At 47.5% G+C, this 26,177-nt stretch overlaps 1 protein-coding gene across 2 annotated transcripts in view; it reads left to right on the top strand.

Annotated features, from left to right (window-relative positions):
• Positions 1-26,177, top strand: part of LOC119978732 (sodium/myo-inositol cotransporter 2-like) — a 265,078-nt gene that overhangs the window by 168,411 nt on the left and 70,490 nt on the right. For both annotated transcript variants that reach the window (XM_038820565.1, XM_038820564.1), the window contains one exon: positions 8,342-8,492. In XM_038820565.1, the coding sequence (XP_038676493.1) occupies positions 8,342-8,492 (151 nt within the window). The remainder of the gene's footprint in view (positions 1-8,341; positions 8,493-26,177) is intronic.

Genomic DNA, 26,177 nt, shown 5'->3' with positions numbered 1-26,177 from the left:
TTCACGCGTCACAAGGCTTCTGGCAGCTCAAGCTGGACAAAGCGAGCACAAAGCAGTGCACGTTTAACACACCTTTTGGGCCCTATTGTTTCCCTGAGGATGCTATTTGGCATAACCTCTGCATCAGAGATCTTCCATCGCGTCATGGAGTACATAGTCGAAGAGTTACCAGGCATCCGAGTCTATACGGATGACATAATAATCTGGGGATCCACACCCGACGAGCATGACAGAAGACTTTGCGGGGTCTAATAAAGGATAAAGAAAAATGGCCTGAAACTTAATAAAGCAAAATGTCAAATTGGGGTTGATAGCATCACCTTCTTGGAGGACAGGCTCTCTGCACAAGGTGTGCAGCTGGATAATGAGAAGGTAAAGGCTATTTTTACAATGCCACATCCCACAGGTAAAAAGGGCATCCTAAGGATACGGGGGGTGATCAACTTTGTTGGCCAGTTCATTCCCAACCTGGCATCTAAATCCTTTTGCCTCCGAGGTACGATAAAAAAGGACGTAATATTTAATGGTCTCCCAGTCATGAGCAGAAGTGGCAAGCTTTGTGCATCTCGTTGACCACAGTGCCAGTGCTAGCATTTAAAATTTTTTTTTTTTAGAGTACCCAATTATTTTTTTCCAATTAAGGGGCAATTTAGTGTAACCAATCCACCTACTCTGCACATTTTTGGGTTGTGGGGGCGAAACCCACGCAGACACGGGGAGAATGTGCAAACTCCACACGGAGAGTGACCCAGAGCTGGGATCGAACCTGGGTCCTCAGTGCCGTGAGGCAGCTGTGCTAACCACTAGACCACCGTGCTGCCCTGTGTTAGCATTTTTTGACCCTGCAAAAGGGACCGAAATTCCAACTGATACGTCTAAGGATGGCCTGGGAGCGATGTTACTGCTGCAGAATTCAGACGACAGCTGGCTGTCTGTGGCATACGCATCCCGAGCAATGTTGGAGACGGAGAGCAGGTATGTGCAGATTGAAAAAGAATGCCTCTGGTTAGTCAAAAGTTCCATGATTATGTGTATGGTCTTCCGATGTTTCTTGTGGAGATTGACCACAGGCCACTCGTCTCCATTGTACAGAAGAATTTGTGCAAAATGTCCCCGAGGATCCAGTGCCTGATTGTGAAGCTCCAACGCTATGATTTCGACCTAATCTACACACCAGGCAAGCACCTCACTGTCGCCGATGAGCTTTCTTGAGCCACAGGCATTAAAGAGGTAAACCTTGTGGATGAGGACGTGTAAGTCCATGTCAATCACGTCGCTGCGTCTCTTCCAGTCTCTGATGTAAAGTCGTATCTAATAAAGTAATCAAACATCTCCATGAGAGATGGCCTAAGGGTTCCTGCTCGGGTTACTACAATGTGAGGGAAGAGTGGAGTAAGACGAATGGATTTCTACTGTGACAGCACAGAATTGTGATTCCGCATTCCTTGAGGCCGCTCATGTTCAAGAAGCTCCATGAAGGGCACCTAGGCATTGAGAAGTGCAAGTACAGGGCCAGGTATACAATTTATTGGCCAGGTATCACCCAAGACATTACAGTCACGGTTGACAACTGTGACACGACAAAAATTCCAGTGCAACAGAGCAAAGAGCCAATGCACATAGGTGAAATCATCACAGCTCCTTCGCAGAAGGTGGCATGGATCTTTTTCACTTCAATGGAAAAGACTACAGGTAGCACAGCTAGTGAACTTGAGTGCTCGGTGTGTTATCCAACATGCTAAAGAGATTTTTGCCCGCCATGTCATACCAAACACTCATGACTGACAATGGTCCTTGTTTCAAAAACTGAGTGGACTGAGTTCGCCCGTCATTATGACTTTACGCACATCACTTCAAGTCCCTGATAAAACCGGGTAAACGGGAAGGTGAAAAAAGGCGTGCAAATTATCAAACAGCTGCTAAAAAAAGCCATTGACAGCCAGGAAGACATGTATCTGGCACTTTTGAGCTATCGTTCGGTGCTACTTTTCAATTGGCTGTCACCAGCACAGCTGCTAATGAATAGACACCTATGAACGACTCTGCCTTTCATTGTAACTCACCCTGTGGATCAAGGACTGGAGCACAAACTGCTTCTTCAAAAAAGGAGGCAGAAAGGGTTTTATGATAGATTTGCAAGGAAGCTCTAAGTACTGCATTCAGGTGACATTGTTAGATTGAGAATGCCAATGGAAATGGATAAGTAAAGCTTGCACAGGTACTGCAGTAGGCAGATCCATGTTTGTTTCTTGTCATCACTGAGGATGGCTCAGTCTTGTGAAGAAGCCGAAGAGTGCTGTTGAAAGTTCAGCATCTCTTAATTTTGTGTCCAACAGAAGAATTGGTGTCTAATCCCAAAACACTTGAAGAGGATACAGACCAAACATCAGAGCCAGCCATCAGAGAAACCTCCGCAGCAATAAATACAGAACAAGCAGGAGCACCAACAATAAATGAAGGTGGAACACGATTGTCTACTCAGCCATTGCTCAGGAGATCAACCAGATTATGTCGCAAACCTGACAGATTGAATTTGTAGTGAACTACATTGCAATGTCTTGTGAGATTGCAATGAACCTCGCGAGGCATTGTGAGCCGGGTAGATTGCAGGAGCGGGGTCTCCTGGCTTTCAATGGCCACACTGCGTTGCATTGAGCTGCTTTTCTGATACAGAGTGGCCCTAGGATTGCGCCCCTAATACTAAGAAAGCAGTTAAAGGAAATTTAGAAAATCACGATACAATCACAAAAGGAAAATCTTGTTTGACAATATGCTAGAGTTCTTTGATGTAATGAGCAAGGTGGATAAAGAGGAACCAGTACATGTAGTATATTTGGATTTCCAAAAGGGATAATATAAGGTGCTACCTAAAAGGTTACTGAATAATACAAGAGCTCATGATGATTGGGGTAAAACATTAGTATAGATTATTAATAGAAAACAGTCTGGATAAATGGGTCATTTTCAAGTTGGCAAATTGTAACTAGTGGGATGCCTCAGAGATCAGTGTTGGGGCCTTAACTATTTACAAACTAATGATTTGGATGAAGAAATCAAGTGTATTATAGCCAAATTTACTGGCAATACGAAGATAGAAGAAATAGGAGCAGGAGTAGATCATCCAGCCTGTTGAGCCTGCTTCGATGTTCAATGTGATCGTGGCTGATGTTGGGCTGTAACTCCACTTTTCCACTATTTTCTCTGCGAGACCAAAAATCTGTCTATCTCAGTCTTAAATGTATTCAACAATGGAGCAACCACAGCCCTCTCGGGTAGAAAATTCCAAAGATGCACAACCCTTTGAGTGAAGTAATTTCTCCTCAGCTCAGTCCTAAAGATCAACAGCTGGTTCTGATACTTAATTGGAAAGGAAAGGAAAGGAAAAGGAAATAATAATATTTATTGTCACAAGTAAGGCTTACGTGAACACTGCAATGAAGTTACTGTGAAAAGCCCCTCGTTGCCACATTCTGGCTTCTGTTCAGGAATTGTGTCTCGTGTTTTAGATTCCCCAACCAATGGAAACAATCTCTCAGTGTCCACATACCAAGTCCCTTCAGTATCTTGCATATTTCAATGAGGCCGCCTTCATTTTTCTAAATTCCAGAGAATATCGTCCCAATTTGCTCAACTTCTCATCTTGGACATCCCCCTCAGCCCAGGGACCAATCTAGTGAATCTTTGCTGTACCGTCTACAATGTACGTACATCCTTCCTTGAACATGAAAACCAAAACGGCATGCAATATTCTACATGTGGCCTCAACAAAGCTCTGTACAATTGTGTCATGGCTTCTTTATTTCTGTACTGAGGAAGGTAGTGAGCTCAGTTGGCTAGATGGCTGGTTTGGAATGCAGAGTGGTGCCAGCAACGTGGGTTAAATTTGGTACCGGCTGAAGTTACCTGGAATGCCCCATTTTCTCAACCTTATCCTCACCTGAAGTGCAGTCATCTTCAGGTTAAATCACAACCAGTCAGCTCTATAATCTCAAAGGGGAGATCAGCCGAAGGTCCTCTGGGACTATGGTGCCTTTCACATTGAAACATGTAAAATCCTGAGAACCTGACAGAGCGGATGCTGAAAGGATGTTTCCCCTTGAGGGAGAGACAAGGGGCAGGATTCTCCGAGCCTCCACTCCGAAACCGTGATCGGCACGGGGGCGGAGAATAGGCATCAAACCCGAGATAGGGCCTGACGCCGCTCCTGCGATTCTCTGGTCTCCAGAGAATCGGCGGCAATCGCGCATGTGAGTCGGGGGCAATTAAAAGAGGCCCCTGCGGCAATTCACCGAGTGCAGCTCGCCTAGTTCCCAACGGTGTGGTTCGCTCATGGTCCCATCTGTCGGGAACTCGGCATGGTGCCTGCAGACTCATTCCGCGGCCGCCCTGGTGGGGGGCAGGGGGATCATTCACAGGGGTGTCTGCAGGATGGCCAGGCTACCGATCAGGGGCCACGCGTTTTTTCACGGGCATGGGGACATATCCCCATTATTGGAGAATCCCGCCTCATGTTTATTTGTTCAGTCATACAATACTTCTCTAGACGCATTGTTAAAACTTTTAACAATAGATTTCAGCATTTTCCTAATAATTGATGTCAGATTAACTGGCCTGTGTTTCCCCATTTTCTCTCTCCCTCCTTTCTTGAAAAGCAATGTCATATTCCAACTCCCAATCTAATGAGGCCGTTCCTGAATCTAAAACAAATTGGAAAATCATAGCTGGTGCAGGCACAGTCTCTGCTGCTATCTCTTTTAGAATGCAAGTGTGTAGGCCATGAGACCTCGGGAATTGGGCAGGATTTGGTACCTTAAATTTCTCCAACATTTTTTCTCTGCTGATATTAATTACCTTAATTTCCTCACTCTTTTGAACCACTGGGTTCCTCTCTGTTTTTGGTGTGCAATTTGTTTGTCAAGTGAAGACAAACACAAAGGGCAGAGTTTTCTGGACCTCCCATAGCATGTTTTCTGGTGGCGAAGGCCCACCTTGGTAGCCAGTGAGATCTTCAGGTCCCATATGGTGTTTTATATGGCTCACCCATTCTGCCTCTGGGGAACAGGAGTTGTTTTCATGGGACTGGTAGATCCAAGTCCAATTGAGGGGAGGCAGCTAGGAAAACTGCCCCACGTTTCTTTTTTAAAATAAATTTAGTACCCAATTCTTTTTTCCAATTAAGTGGCAATTTAATGTGGCCAACCTACCCTGCACATCTTTGGGTTGTGGGGGTGAGACCTAAGCAGACATGGGGAGAATGTGCAACTTCCACACAGACAGTGACCCTGGGCCAGTATTGAACCCGGGTCCTCGACCCCATGAGGTAGCAGTGCTAACCACTGCACCACCATGCTGCCAGCCCTGCGTTTCTAAGAGGCAGCTCACACCAAGAGGTGGAGCAGAGGCATGACACCCTCTACCCTCGAACAGGCAGATGGCCATCCAGCAAGTTAACCAACCCCACCTGGGAGGCAGTGGCAGTGATAGTGAGCACCATAAGAGGACAGGGAACGAGCCCAGGAGAACATTAATGACCTTTTACAAGCAGCCAGTGTATATCTGCCTTCCCATTCTCCACCAGCACCATTTAACACACCCATCACACCTCCACAGTGATCTCACTCCCAGCCACCTCAAGGGGTTCCAATACTTGTCCTGCCAACTGCTGTGATATCTGAGCTGAAGACCTTCATCCCTTTTGAGGGAAAGAGCAATTAAGCTGGCCGGAAGGAGCAGGACCGCACCTAGCTGAGGGGGGTCAAGAAACAAAAGTAAGAACCCTCAACGCATCTAGCCACGGTGCCATCCTCACACCAAGTCAGTTTCTTTAATTTTTAAGCCTTTCAATTTCTGAGTCCGCAGCCGCCATGCCGAGTACCCGCCGGGTGGAACCATGAGAACCACGCCAACGAGAACTCGGCCAGCTGCACTTGGAGAATCACCAGGCTGGCTCTTTCAATGGCCCCTGACCGGCGCCGCGTCGACTGCGCATGCCCGATTGGCAGCGACTCTCCGATCCACGCCACAAACAAACGAGGATTTTTACGATTTATCTCGGCTCTTCTTCACAAAACACCAGTCAGGGTCCTCAGGGGCATAGCACAAGCCATGTACCCCAACAAAAAGCAAATATGAAATGTGCACCAGGATTAAAAAAAATTAAAAGATGAGCAGAACCGGAATTCACAAAAACGCTACCGCTCCCACGCTCATATCATGTGACCCCCCATTGTGGTTATTCCTACCAATGTTGTCTGAAAAGTAGCATCTGCTTCAGATAAGTTGCTGAGGATGAAGTCAAGCAGGCTTTCTCCACATATTGATTCTCACACTCCTTGTCACAGGTGCAGTCTAGCAGCTATTCTCTTTAGGACTTGGCTTGCCCAATCAATAGTGGTGCTGATCCACTCTTGATGATGTACATTAATGTATCCCACTCTGAGTACATTCTGTGTCCTTGCTACCCTTTGGAATTCGTTAAACCAACTGAGAACTGAAAAATCCTTCAGTCAATATCAAAGTCAGAATAAACAGAACTCGTAAAATTCCAAGTTAAATAGATGTCTATTATAAGCTGCCTAATTACTATTGGCTGGGGACTAATGGCAATCCGACAATCCTTAGTGAGTATGAGCTTCCCCAATGAGGGGGGGGCGGAGAAATCATGAGCAGTCATCTGCATAAATAGAGCTGGCCAGTGTGGAGCCAACTAGAGAGGAGTACTGGAGTATATGGGTAAGTGTAAATAAAGTTATTTCTTTTGATTCTCCAAACTTGTGCTGGATTCTTTGTGGCCCTCTCAAAAATGGCAAAAGATTAAAATATGTCCATTATACTCCACTTACCTGAAATGGATTACATTCTGAGTAACCATTATTATATTCCCTGTGGAGATCGATGAACCAAATTTTCCAAATGATCCCAATGAAAAATCAATGGGTTTCAACTTTTTATAAATTTTACTCAAACCAAAATTTTAATCAAACCAAAGTAAAATATATTAAATGTGAATAAGCAGGCAAATAAATTATAAATTACACATTACATAACAAAAAAACAAAAGATAGATCTCACATTCTTCAGGCAGTCCATTCAGCAAATATGGCACCAATTTCAGTCATAAAGTCGGTTAAGACTTTTCTTCCAGGCTTGAGCCACCAATTCTCATCTGATAGCAGCTCCCATCCAAGCTGAGTACCACAGAACAAAATGATGCACTTCTCTGGAACCTTCTCTGCTGTGCTCCCACTCCTGTCGGTCTTGGTTGCGTGAATCTACCAGAATTATCTTCATCTGAACTGCTGGTAATGATCTTGTTCATAGTATGGCCAATTCTGGTTATTCAGTTGCATTAAATAAACAGGAATGACAGTAACATCATTTGTTTAATGCTTGCTCATGGATCCAGCCTATGGGATCCCCTTTTCCCACGTGTGAGGGACCATTTTCTCCCTCTTCTTTCAACTGTTGTAACCAGGTGTTCCTGTTGACTTCATCATCCTATATAAAGGGACGACCATCCTTAAATGTGTTGGTGATCAGTATCTTTCCTTTTTGGTTTTCCAGCCTTGCATTTTATAAAAGCCCTGCATGTATTTTCTTTACTCCAAATCCAGGATAAAGATCAGACATTCAATCACATGCCCCTATCATAGCTTAATTCTGCGATACTGTCCAGGACACTTCCACCACTCTGTAACTGGTCTTTCTTTGGTTCTGAGTTTTGTATTTTTTCACTACTTGAATCACTTTGTAATTTGAATGAAACCTTTCAACAATTAATGTTCAATTGATCAATGCCAGACCATCTATTAGTCATCCTCATGGCCCCTCTGATTATACCTGTAGGTTAATGCACAATTACAGAAGTTGTACACTGTTGTCTGGTGTGTACTCAAACTCAATTGTGACCACAGGTTCATTTCATAAAGAAACAGAAATTCCTGAAAGTTTGCATAAGAATGAAAAGAAAGAGCTGGCTTTGACATTTTGGGTACATTTTATTTGCTAGAGTTCCAGATGTTTGTAGATGGCAGAGAGATTCCCATCAATGGACTGACTTCAAGGCCATTGCACCTTCCAGTTTAACTTTAGACATGGTAATATTTGAGTATTTCATTTCAGGAATAATCAAGCAATTGGGCGAGGCATTGCATTTTTATTCTGAGAGCAGCAAATCTTTAGCTTTTAGAGGTTGATAGTAAAATGGGATAAAGGGCAGCAAACATTTGCTACTGGGTTACTAATTTTTTAGAATGTTTTGAAGTGTGTGTACATATATATCATCCCCTGTCACTGCTATTATAGTACAAAGCTCAGCTGGACTCATTCTGTTCCGCTACAGGACTGCGAGGCCTGATGATGTCAGTAATGATCGCGGCCCTCATGTCCTCGCTTACATCAATTTTCAACAGTGCGAGTACGTTATTTACAATGGACATCTGGCACCACATCAGACCTCACTGCTCTGAGTGGGAACTCATGGTTGTCGGCAGGTAGGAAAATACTGAGCCGCCTATTTTGGACCAGTTCAAAATAAATTGAAGTACAACAACTGCCTTTTGGTTAAATAAAAACGTACGGAATAGATGTTTGAGTAAACTAAATGACCCCTTGAACTTTCTCCACCATTCACGGTAGCACAGGGTTAGCACTGTTGCTTCACAGCACCAGGGTTCCAGGTTCGATTCCCAGCTTGGGTCACTGTCTGTGTGGGGTAATGGAACACCCAGAGCCTTCTGGTGAATTCCAAAAATCCACAATGTTCTGATTGAAGAAATTTCTTTGAATCACAATTCTAAAGGATTGGTCCCTTAATCTGAGACTAATCTGCATTCTAGATTCTCCAACTAGAGGAAACAATGGGCAGGATTCTCAGTCGTGAGTCCGCCTCTTTACCACTGCCAGCGAGGAAGGAAATTTGCTGCTGAGCCAAATCTCCATTCACTGTAGCAGGAACGGAGAATCAAAGTCGATATCTCAATGTCATGCCCCTTCAGAATCTTGCACATCTTAATAAAATCATCTCTCATTTCCGTAAATACCAAATGGTATAATGTCAATTTACTCAGCCTCTCAACATAGAACAACCCTCTCACCCCAGGAAACGCCCTCTCAACCAGGAAGCCCCAGGAACCAATCAAGTGAACCTTTGCTGTATCAACTCCATAAGTATATTCTTCCTTAAATATGAAAAGCAAAATTGCACACAATACTCCAGATGTGGTCCAAAGCGCAGTACATTTGTACAAAGAGTTCCTTATTCTTATACTCGAATGCTCTTGCACTAAAGGTGAAAATACTGCAGGTGTTGGAAATCTGAATTAAAAACTGAAATTGCTGGAAAAATTCAGCAGGTCTAGCCATCAACTCTGAAGAGAGAAACAGTTAATGTTTTGAGTCCACATGTTCCAAAGAAGAGTTATATTGAACTTGAAGTATTTTTTGTAATTTGCTTTCCTAATCGGTATCTGCAATGTAATTTTCTGCACTTTTTATGTGGGTACATAGAGGGGGTGGAATTTTTCCATCTTTGTATTATTTTGAACAAATGTTACTATAGGAAAGTTGCAGTTGTAGAATTGTGCCTCCAGTCTAAAGTTTAAATTTAATTCTGACTCAATAAGATATCAGCGTAAACAACCACAGCACCAACTTTATTTCTATAGGGCTTTTAATGTAGCAAAATGGTTCAAAGAAATATTAAAAACACAATTTGGCATTTGAGTCACATAAGAAGATAATTGAAGCAAATTATCAAATGTTTGGTTAGAGGTTGGCTTTAAGGAGTGTCTTAAAGAAGAAAGAAAGGAGAGAGGCAGAATAGTTTAGGGAGGGAATTTCAGAGTTTTAATGTCTTGGCAGCTGAAGATATTCAAATCAGAGATACATGAGTGGCCAGAATTGAATGTATGCAGGTATAATGGAGGATTTAAGGCTGGAGGAAATTACAGAGATGGAGAAAGGTAATTGAGGCATGTGAAATCAAGGATGAGAATTTTAAAACCAAAGCATGGCCTAAGCAGGAGCCAATGTACTTCAACACATGGGACAGAATATGGCATTTTGATTGGAGCCATGATGTCAGGGTTTTGAGGGCCACAAAGAATCCAGCATGAGTTTGTAGAGTCAAACAGAAAGTACCTTTATTTACAATGATATGTACACAGCAACAGTGGTTCACCATTGCTTCCTTCACCAACCGGTACCACACTGGCCAGTTCTATTTATATAGGTTCAACTGAAAATTATTTCTCCACCCCCCCCCCCCCCCCCCCCTCATTGTGGGACCTCATACTCCCCAAAAAGACCACAGCATGGGATAACCAATTGTGCCTAGCCAATAGGATTCAGGTATGTCAGAACATCTCTCTCCCCCCCCCCCCGCCAAAGATCTGAGGAATCTGCCAAAGACCCTGACGAAGAAGGGTGTCAGACTCGTTTTACTGCAGGCTGGGCTTCAATTGCACGAGGCACTGGATCAGGCGGTGTATATCAAGAAGGCGAATGCCGCTTCCAAGATGAATGGTGTAACGGCTGCAAGTACGCCAGCCGTAGAACCGAGGACTTCCTCTCGGAGGCATCCTGTGAAGTTGGAGTCAGGAACCTCTGTCACCTCAGCGTCCATATATCCATGGGGTTCTTTAATGATCCGAACAGGCTGTGGGTGCGGCGCCAGAGGGAGATCTCGACGATGAACATCCACTGTGTCCGAATCCAGTAGTTGCTGTGGCTGCAGAAGTGATCTCTGGGGACAGGGAATCTGTGGAAGAGACAGGCCTTCTGAACTGAATGAGGTCTAAATGCTTGCATTGAATACGACCTTGGGCTTGCACCTGGTAAGAGATTGGGCCCGTTGGTCGAAAGGTAATGATGGGGACTCACTGTGCACCACCACCAAAATTTCAAACATACACTAGGGCCGGATTCTCCGAAATTCCGGCCAAGTGTTGACGCCGGCGTCAAAACCGGCATGAGTGTCGCTGGCGTCAATGGGCCTCCAGGCCCAGGCATTCACCCCTTCCTAAGGTGTTAGAATGGCGCCGGAGTGCTGTGCGCTGCTCTGGCGCTGAAAGCCGGCCCACTACGGCAGTGGCGGTGTGCTAAAGCGCGCCACGGCTGTCTCCGCGCCGGCCTCTGGGCAATATGGCGGAGCCCTACAGGTGCCCGGTGCGGAGGAACATAGGCGCCCCTGGAATGGCCACTGTGGAGGCCCCCTGTGGTGTTGGCTCCCCCTGCCCCCCCACCAGGACGGTCCCTACAGCCAGAATGGCGAGGTCCCGCTGGGTAGGACCATACACAAATGACGCTGGCAGGACTCGGTGGAACTCGGCCGGCACTCAGCCCGTCGATGCGCGGAGAATCGTCGAATCGCAATTGGTGCCGAATATCCGGTCGCTGGAGAATTGGCGGCCCGGCATCAGAGCGGCATGGCGGCATACGCCCCCCCACCCCGCGCCGATTCTCTGACCCGGCGCGGGATCGGAGAATCCTAGCCCAGGTCTCCGGACGCAAACTGGTGGATTGGCTGATGTCAAAGGCCCATGCCCCTGCCGTTCCTGATTTTGGTGTATTTTCGCGCCAATGTCTGGGAAAGCCACACTGAGATGGGTACGAAGTCTGCGGCCCATTGAGTTCCACAGGAACTACCCCAGTCACCGCTTGGGAGTGGTCCTATTAAAAAATACCAAGCCAGTCTAGTGTCTATGGATCAGGAAGAGCGGCCTGCCCAACATGACGGGTTCCCGCCGCCGCCGCCCACACCTGGTCGCTGCCGGCGGGAACAGCGCGGGAACGCTGGGGAGGCGGCCTGTGGGGGGGGGGGTGGAGGGGGGTTCTTGCACCGGGGGGGGGGTCTCAAAAGGGGTCTGGCCCGCAATCGGTGCCCACCGATCGGCGGGCCGGTCTCTCTGAAGGAGGACCTCCTTTCCTCCGCTACCCTGCAAGATCCATCTGACATCTTCTTGCGGGGCGGCCGCGGGGAGGACGGCAACCGCGCATGCACGGGCTGGCGCCGGCCAACATGCGCATGAACGGGTGGTGTCATTTACACGGTGTTGGCTGCATAATTTACGCGGCGCCTCTTTTATGCGCGCCAAGGCCCGGCGTGCGTAAATGACGCAGCGCCGCTCGTAGCCCCCTGGGGCGGGAGAATAGGGGCCTGGGAGCGGCATCCGACGCCGGAGTGAAACACTCCGGTTTTCACTCCGGCGTCGGGACTTAGTCTCCCGATGGGCCCATGGATCCTTGAAGAGGGCCGGCAAAATCTGCATGCAAGCACGCCCAAGACCGCCTTGGCAATTCCCAGTGATGCAGGGGTGCAGCCGGCGGAAGCTTCTGATTCTCTTGACAAATGGAGCAGTGTTGGGCCATCTTCTTAATGTCGGTGTCGAGGCCCGGCCACCAGACTTAACTCCGTGACAACTGTGGTGAATGTGATTCACACTATATATAGTTGCCAATATCACTCCATGTATATATGTTCGTTATCTACCCGTTGTAAGATCAATGCTGTATATAGTTGCCAATATAACTCTGTGTATATATGTTCACTATCCACCAATGTAAGTGCAGTTGCACTATCCGACCACCAGGGGGAGTTCGCTCTGGGAGTACGCGAGAGTTTGTACTGGGTTCCTTCCTTGGCTCCGCCCAGGACGCCTCCCACTGGGACCGATGTATAAAGATCAGTGCCTTAGAGCCAGCCTGCCATTTCATCTGGAGTTCAACGACGAATAGGCTGGCTCTGTTGTAAGCGTATTAAAGCCTCTGTTCAGATCCAACTACACGTGTTCGCTGAATTGATGGTTCTATCACCAACATTTTCATTTTGGTCATGCCTGGACAATCCATTGTGATGTGAATGCATGGATTTGAATCCCATTCTCATCGTTAGTTTTGTGAGGGCCATGAGTAATCCAGCATACGTTTGTAGAGTCAAACAGAAAGTAACTTCCCTGATGCTGCCAATTAGTGGCCAGAGGATGGTGGTGCCACGCAATAGGTGTGTCCTCGAAGCTGGACGGCAAATATGAGGCCCTCCAGTTCCAAACGAGCAGCTAAGAGAGAGTGACAGGTGCCTTCATCTTGACATATCCTCTCCACAACTTAAAAATGGCCTCAACAGCTGGGCCACTATTATAGCCTGTGGCTGCTGCTGTGGCTAGGCAGCTGGGGTAGGCCACTAAGCCAGTATGGGGCACTGGCCCATGCCTCTGGAAGACTCCCCCAGGCAGCTTCCCTAGTTCTGGCAGGCCCCACAAATGAACTAGAAACTCCAATCAGCCTATGAGAATTGTCCCTAGTTAATTTTAAAGGGAGCATGATTATGGTATATGGGTAAAGTTTTTTTATTAAAGTCTTAAAAAACACTTATTTTTCTCTTCATTAAGCATCTTCCATAAACCTTTGGAAAATGAGATAATTTGGTAATATTTAGGAAAAGGAGAATGGAAGCCCAAGTGTCGCTACAAGTGTAGCCTGATGAACCTGTTGGCACACTGATTGTAGCTACATTTCTGTTGGAAGATGTCAAGTAAATACTGAGCACTGCTGACATGAGAATGATAAAACCAAGTTTTCTCTATCGTGCTCTTGGGAATTTCTGTGACTGGTCAATGAAAAATCATAGGAGCTGGTCCCTGCATTAAGAGTTAACTTATATCACAAGTTGGCACAAAACAAAGTTACAATAACCATTCAGCACCACTGGTCAACACAGCCCAGTGAAAAATTAAACACAAAATCCAATTAAGTTCACTCATACATATAAGAGCCAGTCTTATAACAGAGGAAGAGCAGAGGTAGGGAGACAGATATCTTCTATATCCCACAAAAATAACAGATTTATGCAACGCCGAATCAAAGCTACTTAGTAGTGTTACAGACAGGTGAGAAAGGCAAAACTGAACTCCTTACCCTCTCGTGTCCATCTGTAAGCAGAGTTGTTTTTAACAATTTATACAAAATATTCAAAGTAACAATCAACACAACAAACCATGTATCAACATCCTCAACAAACCCTAACTAAACAAAAAAAAAACCCTTTGCAACCCCTCCCCCTCTCAACAGAACTGCCCCTTCCATTAACAGCTAACGGCCATTAACATGCAAGATAAAAGATGCCATCTAATCTACAGGGAGCCGTCTCGGAGGGTGGAGCGGTGAGTATAAAGTAACTTACCTTGGGGATTGATGGCCTAGTTTCCAAGGAGCAGTCTCGGAGGGTGGGTGAGTATAAAGTAACTTACCTTGGGGATTCATGGCCTAGTTTCCAGGGAGCAGTCTCGGAGGGTGAAGTGGTGAGTGTAAAGTAACTTACCTTGGGGATTTGCGGCCTAGTCTCCAGGGAGCAGTCTCCGAGGCCAGAGAATTGGAGTGGTGAGTATAAAGTAACTTAATTTGCGGCCTCGTCTCCAGAGAGCAGGCTAGGAGGGTGGAGCGATGCATATCGGGGATTCCACTGAAGCTGAAAAAAAAATCTGAAAAAGTAACATCACAGTAAAGCTGTGACATGATTGGCTGGTAGGGAATTTTCACTAAATACGAAATTTAAAAAGTTGAAAATCTGATTAAAACTAATTAATTAACTAAGTAGTGGGGTAACTAAACAAGAGGGTGGAGATTAGCATATTTATCATTTAATATTTATCCAAAAATCCAGCGTTAGGGATCATATAGTAATTTTAACTTAATTTAATAAGTATTTATTTTAAATTCATTAATTAGCTCCAGAAATGTCAGTCGGTGGTGTAAAGTGCTTCACCTGTGAGATGTGGGAGATCTGTGATGCTTTCAGCATTCCGGATAACTACATCTGCAGGAAATGTACCCAATTGCAACTCCTCACAAACCACATGGATCAATTGGAGCAGCAGTTGGATGTACTTAGGAGCATATAGATTGCAGAAAGTGTCACAGGCAAGAGTTTTAGAGACATGGGGCGAAATTCTCCGACCCCATGCAGGGTCGGAGAATTGGCCGGCGGTGGCGTTATTCCCGCTCCCGCCCGGTTTTGAATTCTCCGAGCGGCCAAAAACCGGCGTTGTGCAAATCCCGCCGGCAGCCTCTGAGAACAGCTGGCGCCGGCGGGATTTCATTTAATTTTTACTGTCAACAAATCTCCAGCCCTAATGGGCCGAAGTCCCGCCGACGTAGCCAAGGGTCACGTTGGCGAAAATCACAGTAGGTTTCTAATGGCATCAACCATTGATGATGGTTGACGCCGTTCAGTTACCAATATCGAGTGCAGGGGGGGGGAGGAGGAGAGTACCGGCGTTTGTGTGGGGGGTGGGGTGGTGGTGGGGAGAGAGAGTACCGGCGTTTGTGGGGTGGTGGTGGGGAGAGAGAGTACCCGGCGTTTGTGGGGTGGTGGTGGGGAGAGAGAGTACCGGCGTTTGTGGGGTGGTGGTGGGGAGTGAGTACCGGCGTTTGTGGGGGGGGTGGGGGAGAAGAGAGTCCCGGCGTTTGTGGGGGGGGGGAGGGAGAGAGAGAGAGTCCCGGCGTTTGTGTGGGGGGGAGAGAGAGAGTCCCAGCGTTTGTGTGGGGGTGGGGAGAGAGAGTCCCACCGTTTGTGTGGGGGGGGGGAGAGAGTCCCGGTGTTTGTGTGGGGGGGGGGAAGAGAGAGAGTCCTGGCGTTTGTGTAGGGGGGGAGAGAGTCCCAGCGTTTGTGTGGGGGGGGAAGAGTGTCCCCCCCCCACACAAACGCCGGGACTCTCTCTCTCCCCCCCCCAACACAAACGCCGGGACTCTCTCTCCCCCCCCCCCCACACAAACGCCGGGACTCTCTCTCCCCCCGACCCCCCCACCCACAAACGCCGGGACTCTCTCTCTCCCCCCCCCCACACAAACGCCGGGACTCTCTCTCTCCCCCCCCCCACACAAACGCCGGGACTCTCTCTTCCCCCCCCCCCACACAAACGCCGGGACTCTCTCTTCCCTCCCCCACACAAACGCCGGGACTCTCTCTCCTCCCCCCCCCCACCACACAAACGCCGAGACTCTCTCTCTCTCCCCCCCCCCACACAAACGCCGGGACTCTCACTCTCCCCCCCTCCACACAAACGCCGGGACTCTCTCTCTCTCTCTCCCCCCCCCCCCTCAAATGCCGGGACTCTCTCTCTTTCTCTCTCTTCCCCCCCCCCCACACAAACACTGGGACTCTCTCTCTCTCTCTCCCCCCCCCCCCCACACAAACGCCGGGACTCTCTCTCTCTCCCCCCCAGACAAACGCCGGGACTCTCTCTCTCCCCCCCCCCACACAAAACGCCGGGACTCTCTCTCTCCCCCCCCCCCCCCCCACACAAATGCCGGGACTCTCTCTTCCCCCCCCCCACACAAACGCCGGGACTCTCTCTCCTCCCCCCCCCCCCCCCACCACACAAACGCCGGTACTCTCTCTCTCTCCCCCCCCCCCACACAAACGCTGGCACTCTCACTCTCCCCCCCCCCCCCCCCCACACAAACGCCGGGACTCTCTCTCTCTCTCCCCCCCCCCCCCCCAAATGCCGGGACTCTCTCTCTTTCTCTCTCTTCCCCCCCCCCACACAAACGCTGGGATTCTCTCTCTCTCTCCCCCCCACACAAACGCCGGGACTCTCTCTTACCCACCCCCACACAAACGCCGGGACTCTCTCTCTCCCCCCCCCCACACAAACGCCGGGACTCTCTCTCCCCCCCCACACAAAAGCCGGGACTCTCTCCCCCCCCCACACAAACGCCGGGACTCTCTCCCCCCCCCCCCCACACAAACGCCGGGACTCTCTCTCTCCCCCCCCCCCCACACAAACGCCGGGACTATCTCTCCCCCCCCACACAAACGCCGGGACTCTCTCTCCCCCCCCCACACAAACGCCGGGACTCTCTCTTCCCTCCCCACACAAATGCCGGCCTCTCTCTCTTCCCCCCCCCCCACAAACACCGGGACTCTCTCTCTCTCTCTCCCCCCCCCCCCCCCACACAAATGCCGGGACTCTCTCTCTCTCTTCCCCACCCCCCAAACGCCGAGACTCTCTCTCTCTCTCTCTCCCCCCCCCCCCAAACGCCGGGACTCTCTGTCTCTCCCCCCCCCCCCCACAAACGCCGGGACTCTCTCCCCCCCCCCCCCTCACAAATGCCGGGTCACTCTCTCTCCCCCCCCAAACGCCGGGATTCTCTCTCTGTCCCTCCCACACCACACAAACGTCAGGACTCGCCACTTCCGCAGCGGGTGAAACTGACGCGTATTGGGGGGGTGGAAGAGAGAGAGTCCCGGCGATTGTGTGGGGGGGGGGGGGGGAGAGAGAGAGAGAGAGAGAGTCCCGGCGTTTGTGTGGGGGGGGGAGAGAGAGAGAGAGAGTCCCGGCGTTTGTGTAGGTGGGGGAGAGAGAGAGTGTCCCGGTGTTTGTGTGGTGGGGGGGGAGGGAGAGTCCCGGCGTTTGTGTGGGGGAGGGGGAGAGAGAGAGAGTCCCGGCGTTCGTGTGGGGGGAGGGGAAGAGAGAGAGAGAGAGAGAGAGAGTCCGGGCATTTGGGGGGGGAGAGAGAGAGTCCCGGCGTTTGTGTTGGGGGGGGGGTGAGAGAGAGAGAGTCCCGGCATTTGGGTGGGGGGGGAGAGAGAGAGTCCCGGCGTTTGTGTGGTGGGGGGGAGGAGAGAGAGTCCCGGCGTTTGTGTGGGGGGGGGGGGGGAAGAGAGAGTCCCGGCATTTGTGTGGGGGGGATTTATCATGGCCAATCCACCTAACCTGCACATCTTTGGACTGTGGGAGGAAACCGGAGCACCCGGAGGAAACCCACGCACACACGGGGAGGATGTGCAGACTCCACACAGACAGTGGCCCAAGCTGGAATCGAACCTGTGACCCTGGAGCTGTGAAGCAATCGTGCTATCCACAAGGCTACCGTGCTGCCCTGCTTAAGAAAGAAATTAAGAAAGCAAAGAGGATATGAGAAAGCGCTGGCTGGTAAAAGTAGAGAAAATCCCAAGATATTCTATAAGGATATAAATGGGAAGAGGATAACCAGGGAAAGTGTAGGGCCCGTTGGGGACCAACGAGGAAATCTGTGGGTGGAGCCAGAGGAAATTGGTAGGGTGTTGAATGAATATTTCATAGCTGTCTTTACCCAAGAGAATAAGGATGTAGATATGGAACTCAGGAGAGAGACTGGATTTTGTTTATTGTCACGTGTACCGAGGTACAAATCGTTAAGTACATGAAAAGAAAAGGAAATAGACAAAAATACATAATAGGGCAACACAAGGTACACAATGTAACTACATAAACACCAGCATCGGGTGAAGCATACACGGGTGTAGTGTTAATGACGTCAGTCCATAAGAGGGTTGTTTAGGAGTCTAGTAACAGCGGGGAAGAAGCTGTTTTTGAGACTGTTTGTGTGTGTTCTCAGACTTTTGTATCTCCCACCCAATGGAAGAAGTTAGAAGAGAGAGTAAGGCGGGTGGGAGGGGTCTTTGATTATGCTACCCACTTTCCCCAGGCAGCGGGAGGTGTAAATGGAGTCAATGGATGGTAGGAAGGTTCGTATGATGGACTGGGCTGTGTCATGAGAATGTCACTTTAAGAAATGTTCGTATCTGGGACGTATGAGGAGGTGAAAACATCCATCTTCGGTGCATATGAACTAGTGCCTGAAGCCTACAGACAAAGGTTTAGAAATTTAAGGAAAGAATTTGGTCAAACATACATGGCGTTTGAAAGGCTCAAACAGAGTGATTTTGATTGGTGGATAAGGGCTTTGAAAATAGACCAAATGTATGAAGCTCTCAGAGAAATTATACTTTTGGAGAAGTTTAAAAATTCAATTCCTGATGTAGTGAGAACTCATGTGGAAGAGCCGAGGGTTAAAACTGCGAGATTAGCAGCAGAAATGGCAGCTGATTATGAATTAGTTCATAAATCAAAGTTTGGTATCCGACATCAGTTTCAGCCTGTGAGGGATAGAAACTAGGGACATTGAGAAATGCTCAAGTGGTAAAGGTAAAGGTGATCTGATGAGAGACAATAAAGAGAGTGTACCTCAGATTAATAAATAAATCCAGGAGGGTGGAAAAGAAATTTAAAATTTCAAATGTTTTCACTGTAATAAACTAGGCCATGTAAAGTCACAGTGTTGGTGATTGAAGAAAAGCACTGGGAAGGCTGATGTGGTAAAACAGGATAAAACAGTGGAGTTTGTTAAAGTGGTAAAGGAAAGTCCAAGTGAAGCGAAGGAGGTGCAAAAGATTGTACAGCTTCATCAATGGGTGATTGATAAGAAGGTGCCAGATCTCTTTAAAGAATTTAATTGTGTGGGTAAAGTTTACTCGTGTATCAGGAGGAGCAGGTACAGAAGTCACAATTTTAAGAGATATGGGAGTGAGTCAATCTTTAGTGGTACGAGATGAGGAGTTATGTAGTTTGGGAAGAATGTCACCAGAAAAGATGGCAATATGTGGAATTTGGGGTGAGAGGAGTAGTGTTCCATTGTATAAGGTAAGTTTGGAAAGTCTAGTGTAGAGTAGTGAAGTAGTTGTAGGAGTAATAGAGAAACTATCTTGTCCAGGAATACAGTTTATCTTGGGTAATGATATAGCTGGATCGCAGGTGGGAGTGATGCCAACTGTGGTTGATAAGCCAGTGGAAAATCAGACAACTGAAGTGTTGAAGGACGAATATCCTGGGATTTTTCTGGATTGTGTAGTAACAAGGTTGCAAATCCACAGGTTAAGACAAGAGGATAAATCAGAGAATTAAGATAAAGGTGAAGTGCAATTATCAGAAATGATTTTTGATCAGATGGTTGAAAAAGAACAAGAACAGGTGGAGGATGAGGCGGATATTTTTAGATCAGGAAAATTGGTGGAGTTACAACAGAAAAATGTAGAAATAAAACGGATGTATCAGAAAGCATATACAGAAGAGGAATCTGAGTGTATACCAAGAGTGTTATTATCGTAAAAGTGATGTCTTGATGAGAAAATGGAGACCTTTACATATGCAGGCAGATGAAAAGTGGGCAGATGTTCATCAAGTAGTATTGTCGGTAGGGTATAGAAAGGAGGTGTTGCGATTTGCACATGAGGTTGATTTGGGAGGTCATTTGGGAATAAGGAAAACTCAAGCTAAAATCCAAAAATATTTTATCGATAAAGATATAGTTAAATTTTGTCTATCATGTCACACATGTCAAGTGATGGGGAAATCTCAAGTGGTGATAAAACCAGTGCCCTTAATACCCATTCCAGCATTTGAGGAACTTTTTACAAGGGTCCTAATTGATTGTGTTGACCGCAATTAATTGACCGCTTCCTAAAACGAAAAGTGGGAATCAATATCTTTTGACTATAATGGATGTGTCCACTAGGTTTCCAGAGGCCATTCCCGTATGTAATATTACAGCTAAAAAGATTGTGGAGGAGTTACCTAAATTCTTTACTACATATGGACTACCCACAGAAATACAATCTGATCAAGGATCGAATTTTATTTCAAAGTTATTCAAAGAAGTTATGGCTAGCTTAGGAATAAAACAATTTAAATCAACTGCATACCATCTAGAATCGCAGGGAGCATTAGAAAGGTGGCATCAGACATTCAAGACATTATTCTCATGATTATCCAGAGGATTGAGATAAAGAAATTCAATTTGTACTGTTTGCAATTAGGAATGCACCTAATGAATCAACCAAATTCAGTCCTTTTGAACTAATTTTTGGTCATGAGATAGGAGGACCACTTAAATTGATTCAGGACAAATTGATGAATGAGAAATCGGAAATTACATTATTGGATTACGTGTCAAATTTTAGGGAACGATTAAATCGAGCAGATGAATTGGCTGGACAACATTTAAAAGTTTCACAAAATGTGATGAAACGGGTAGCGGACAAGAAATCCAATGTTCGTAGTTTTGCCAGTGGAGATAGAGTTTTAGTGTTGTTACCAGTGGCAGGTGAACCTTTAAAAGCAAGGTTTTGTGGACCTTATCAGATTGAAAGAAAATTAAGTGAGGTGAATTATGTGGTTTAAAAACGCCAGATAAAATGAAAACTCACTGAGGGTGTCATGTGAATATGCTTAAAAGGTACTTTGAAAGGGAAGGAGAGAAAAAGGAGGTTTTAATGATTCTAACTCAAAGTGAAGAACCAAATCCACATGACTGTGAATTTGACATACCTCAAATTAAATTGGAAAACGAGGATGTTCTTAAAAATTGGAATAAATTGTTGAGTTACATTCCAGAGGAAAAACAGACTGACCTGAAAGAGTTATTGATATCACATGGGCAGGTTTGTGGGGTTAAATTGGGAAGTACTAAAATGGCTATACATGATGTAGATGTGGGAAATGCTGATCCAATCAAACAACATCCATCTAGACTTAATCCTTTAAGATTGGCACAGGTTAACAAAGAGATTGAGAGTATGCTTAGAAATGGCATAATTGAAGTGGGTTGCAGCCAATGGAGCTCACCCATAGTGATGGTACCTAAACCAGACAGTACCCAACAGTTGTGTGTGGACTATAGAAAGGTTAATGCAGTTACAAGAACGGAATCTTATCCTATCCCACATTTGGAGGATTGCATTGAGAAAGTGGGGCAATCAACTTTTATTTCTAAACTGGATTTATGTAAAGATGTGTACTCCTAGGAATTTGTAACTGCTAACCATCTCCACCTTAGACCCGTTGATTCTGACAGGGGTGTGTACAGCACTTTGCTTCCTGAAGTCAATGACCAGCTCTTTAGTTTTGCTGGCATTGAGGGAGAGATTGTTGTTGCTGCACCATTCCACTAGGTTCTCTATCTCCCTCCTGTATTCTGACTCATCGTTATTCAAGATCCGGCCCTCTATGATCATATTGTCACCAAACTTGTAGATGGAATTGGAACCAAATTTTGCCACGCAGTTGTGTGTGTACAGGGAGAATAGTAGGGGGCTATTTACGCAGCTTGCGGGGCTCCAGCATTGAGAAGGTGTTGGTGTTTATTCTGACTGATTGTGGTCTGTGGGTCAGAAAGTTGAGGATCCAGTTGCAGAGTGAGGAGTCAAGTCCTGAGCTTTGATATGAGCTTGGCTGGGATTATGGTGTTGAAGGCAGAGCTGTAGTCAATAAATAGGAGTCTGATGTCGGAGTCCTTGTTGTCGAGATGCTCTCGGGATGAGTGTAGGGCCAGCGAGATGGTGTCTGCTGTGGACCGGTTGCGACGGTATGCGAATTGCAGTGGATCAATGCGTTCTGGGAGTATGGCGGTGATGCGCTTCATGACCAACCTCTCAAAGCACTTCATTACAACTGAAGTCAAGGCCACTGGATGGTAGTCATTGAGGCATGTTGCCTGGTTCTTCGTTGGCACTGATATGAGGTGGTCGGGTGTACCCGTCTGGGCCTCTATGGGTATTTATAATGACTTTTATGGGAGGCAGGGTCTAATTCTTACCGCAAGTACTCATGGCTCAAGTCGAGCTTTGTAAATGATTATCCACTGGCCAATTTTGTGTAAAGATCCCCGATGGTGGGTATTGAGTCATGATCCAACCGGGAGGCCCTGTTCACCATCAGCTTATAGCCCCGCAGAGTGTGACTGTCTTATCCAGTTTGAGTACTGGGACCACCGGTGCCGCCCAATCAGCAAAGCGTACTGATCTAATAATTCCTTCAAGTCGGCTAAGTCTGGCCTCAACTTTTGCGAACAAAGCGTAAGTGAGCATTGTAGTACCTTGGTTGCGCGTCCGAGTCGACCAGAATTTTTGCCATGGCCCCTTTTATTTTCCTCAGTCCTGATTGGAAAACTTCAGAATATTTTCCTAGTACTTTGTATAGACCCCCAGATACCATTTGGAAAATTTGCTGCCAGTCCAGTTGCAGGTGTTTTAGTCAATCGCAGAAACGCAGATTGGGGCCTTCTCCCTTGACTATGATAACTGGAAGTTGCACTGACTGTTGCCCATAAACCACCGGGGTCATTTTGGTTCCAGCAACGGCGCATGGTTCTCTGGTATACATCGCTAATCGTGCCTTGGTGTTCCACCAATTGAACTTCTCTACCTCCATCTTTATCCTGTCGAAGTTCTGTTTCCCAATAACTGAAACTGCAGTTCTTGTGTTGAGTTCCATGTCTAATGGATGCCCATTAACTTGCTTGGTTATCTTGAAAGGAGCCACTTGGGATGCTTCAATACAATTCAGCTGCATGCGCTCCTCCTCTGGCTGGTCCAGCTGGACGGTGCGAACACTCAGTTAGCGCCTATCTCTGGCAGGGTACTGGGGTTGCTGGCTGACTCGTGCATTGCACTCTCTGCGGCTCCTGCATCCACATGCCCCACAATGCCAGGACTGTCCCTCTACAGACTCTGTGGAGGTACCCCGACGGGACATTTTATCCCTTGACCAATGGATCTGACCCCTATGGTACTTAGTCCAGGGCAAGGTTTCAGTCTTTGGGCGGGGTGGCAGGGGTGGGGGGGGGGGGGGGGCTCACAGGGAGGGGGCTGACGTCTATCCCCTAGACCTCTTGCACTCCTTTCTTAGTATTTTTCATAGAATCATAGAAGTTACAGTGCAGAAGGAGGCCATTCCACCCATCGCGTCTGCACCGGTCCTTGGAAAGGGCACCGTATTTAAGCCCACATCTCCACCCTAGCCCTGTAACCCAGTAACCCCACCTAACCTTTTTTGGACACTAAGGGCAATTTAGCATTGCCAGTCCACCGAACCTGCACACCTTTGGACTGTGGGAGGAAACCAGAGCACCCGGAGGAAATCCACACAGACATGGGAAGAACGTGCAGATTCCGCACAGACAGTGACCCAAGTCAGGAATCGAACCTGGGACGCTGGAGCTGCGAAGCAACAGTGCTAACTACTGTGCTACCTTTCCACCCTTTTGCGCGAAAGTGAAATCTGGACGGCCTGCTGAAGGTCTAGGGATGGTTTGGCTAGCAACTTTCTTTGAGTAGGCGTGTTATTTATGCCACAGACCAAACGGTTGCGCAGTATTTCGGAAAGGGAAGTTCCATATTCACAATATTCGGCTAATTTTTGTAGCCTTGTCAAATACTCGGTGACGGACTCTCCAGGGCTCCTCTCTACCATATTAGAATGGTACCTCTGTACTATAACAGGTTGTGTTGGGTTGAAGTATAGCACCACTAGGACCATCAGTTTTTTTCAAAAAGTCTCTGGAGCTGCAGGACATTTAAGGTTTTTTTTTTATCACTCCATAAGTATGAGCTCCATAGGCAGTCAAGAATATTACTGTCTGTCGATCAACACCAGTGATAGTAATATGAGCTCCATAGGCAGTCAGGAATATTACTGTCTGTCAATCAACACCAGTGATAGTAGTATGAGTAGTATGAGCTCCACAGGCAGTCAAGAATATTACTGTCTGTCAATCAACACCAGTGATAGTGTTCGCCCAGAAAAAGTAATGCATGTGTTCTGCATACTGTGTCCTCTAATCCTCTAAGCTTATGTCGAACACGTCCAATCTTCCGAACACAGGAATATTTGTAAAAAAAAAATCTCCAACCTTAGTCCAGCAGTGAAATGGCGGCGATGGTGTAGCAGCATCGACAGTAATCCAGTTTTATTCTCATTGCCAGTTTAGTAGGCCACAAACGAGTCCGAACTGAGATGGCCAAAAGAAAACTTGGTTTATTGCAAAGAAATTATATTTATAATATACATCAGATCCCAGTCGTGTCTGCCATGTCGGTTCCATACCTGGTCAACTTTATACAGATCTCAATCATGAATGTCCTCAGGCTCCCAGCCTCCTTAGCGGGGGAGCTTGTATTCGGCAAGATTCATGGGAGACTGATTGCTCCAACCCCCCCAAGTCTCATGCGGGTTATAACAACCACTAAACTCCAACCAGGATCATCCGGGACATAGTGCAAGACATATATCCCCAAAAAAGATATTATAGAATGTGCACTGGTATAAAATAAAGAATTAAAAGATGAATGGATCCAGAGCTCACAAAAACGCATCCATTCCTATGGTCACATCACTTGATTCCCCCCCCCTGATTGAGTTTTTAATGAGGTAACAGAGGTTCGATGAGGGCAGTGCAATGCATGAACTTTTAAAAGCTGTTTGAAGTATCACATATTCGAGTCTTTGGCAAAATTGATGCCTATATACCATAAAAGGGGCATACTGCCCTGGATTGGCAGTAACAGTGTGTCCAGTCCATGGGATGGAGGGTGATGACGGCCCGCTCTTGGACAGGCTCTGGTACTCCACATCATTTGACAACATCTAACTCCTGCCCATGGTAGCACTTTCCACTGTCCTCCTGAACAACCCTGCATGCGAGCTGGCCATTCCATCACATGCCCTGCTGAATCCTTGGGGTGGCGGAGATGGGGACTGTGTATGTATGGGGTGGTTGGAGAGGATGGGGGTAGGACACGAGTGGTGGCCACCCATACACCCCCCTGCCCCCTCTACGGCCAGCCCAGACCAGCCTATCCCACCCCTCACACCTTTCTGACAGAGCACCGAGGCAAGTTGTAACATTGTGAACAGGTGTTTAATGTGAACAAGTGAACATACATGCACAGGTTTGTGCCCTAGACCCTATCGTTATACTGTGTCTGCACCCGTGACAACTTAGCTGGTGTCTACCTTTCTGGCCTTGTGGGGCCTAACGCTACGTCTAGGTGGATCCCCAGGTGGTAAATCAGGAGTTGAGACTGTTTGCTGCGATTCCCGGCCTGTGATCTGGGTCCCCTTTGGTGGCGGTTTTCTGGGGCGACCGGGCCTGAGTGGGCCCGACTGCTCCCCGGGTGTCCCAGATGGTCTGGTGTTGCCCTATTCTGCCCTCTGTCCAACAGATGTGCCAGGGACGGGAAGGGTGTCCGGGATGCAGTGCTGTTCTGGCACCTCACCTGCGGGAGTCACCGGCATGGGCCCCATCACCTCCACCTCCCTCAGGGTGCCCGATGGCCCCCAGTCTACTCCATGGGACAGCGGTGTGACAGGAGCTAACCCCTGAGGCTCCCCCACCACCTGCCGCTGCCAGCCTTGGGAGGGGGGGCCCACACCCGATGTTCTCCATGTCTCGATGTTCATGGCCATGGATCACAGGGAATGGACTACTTGCCTCTGGGACTGCACCACATCTCTGCGACTATGTCACCACCTTCTGGGTGTGCCACATTAAACAGTGACCCCGCCACCTCCCTCTGGGTC

This window comes from Scyliorhinus canicula, chromosome 15 (assembly GCF_902713615.1).
Source record: "Scyliorhinus canicula chromosome 15, sScyCan1.1, whole genome shotgun sequence".
In the NCBI taxonomy this organism is placed as follows: Eukaryota; Metazoa; Chordata; class Chondrichthyes; order Carcharhiniformes; family Scyliorhinidae; genus Scyliorhinus; species Scyliorhinus canicula.
The sequence above is the reverse complement of the archived record's forward strand: the minus strand, read 5'-3'. Positions and strand labels throughout refer to the sequence as shown.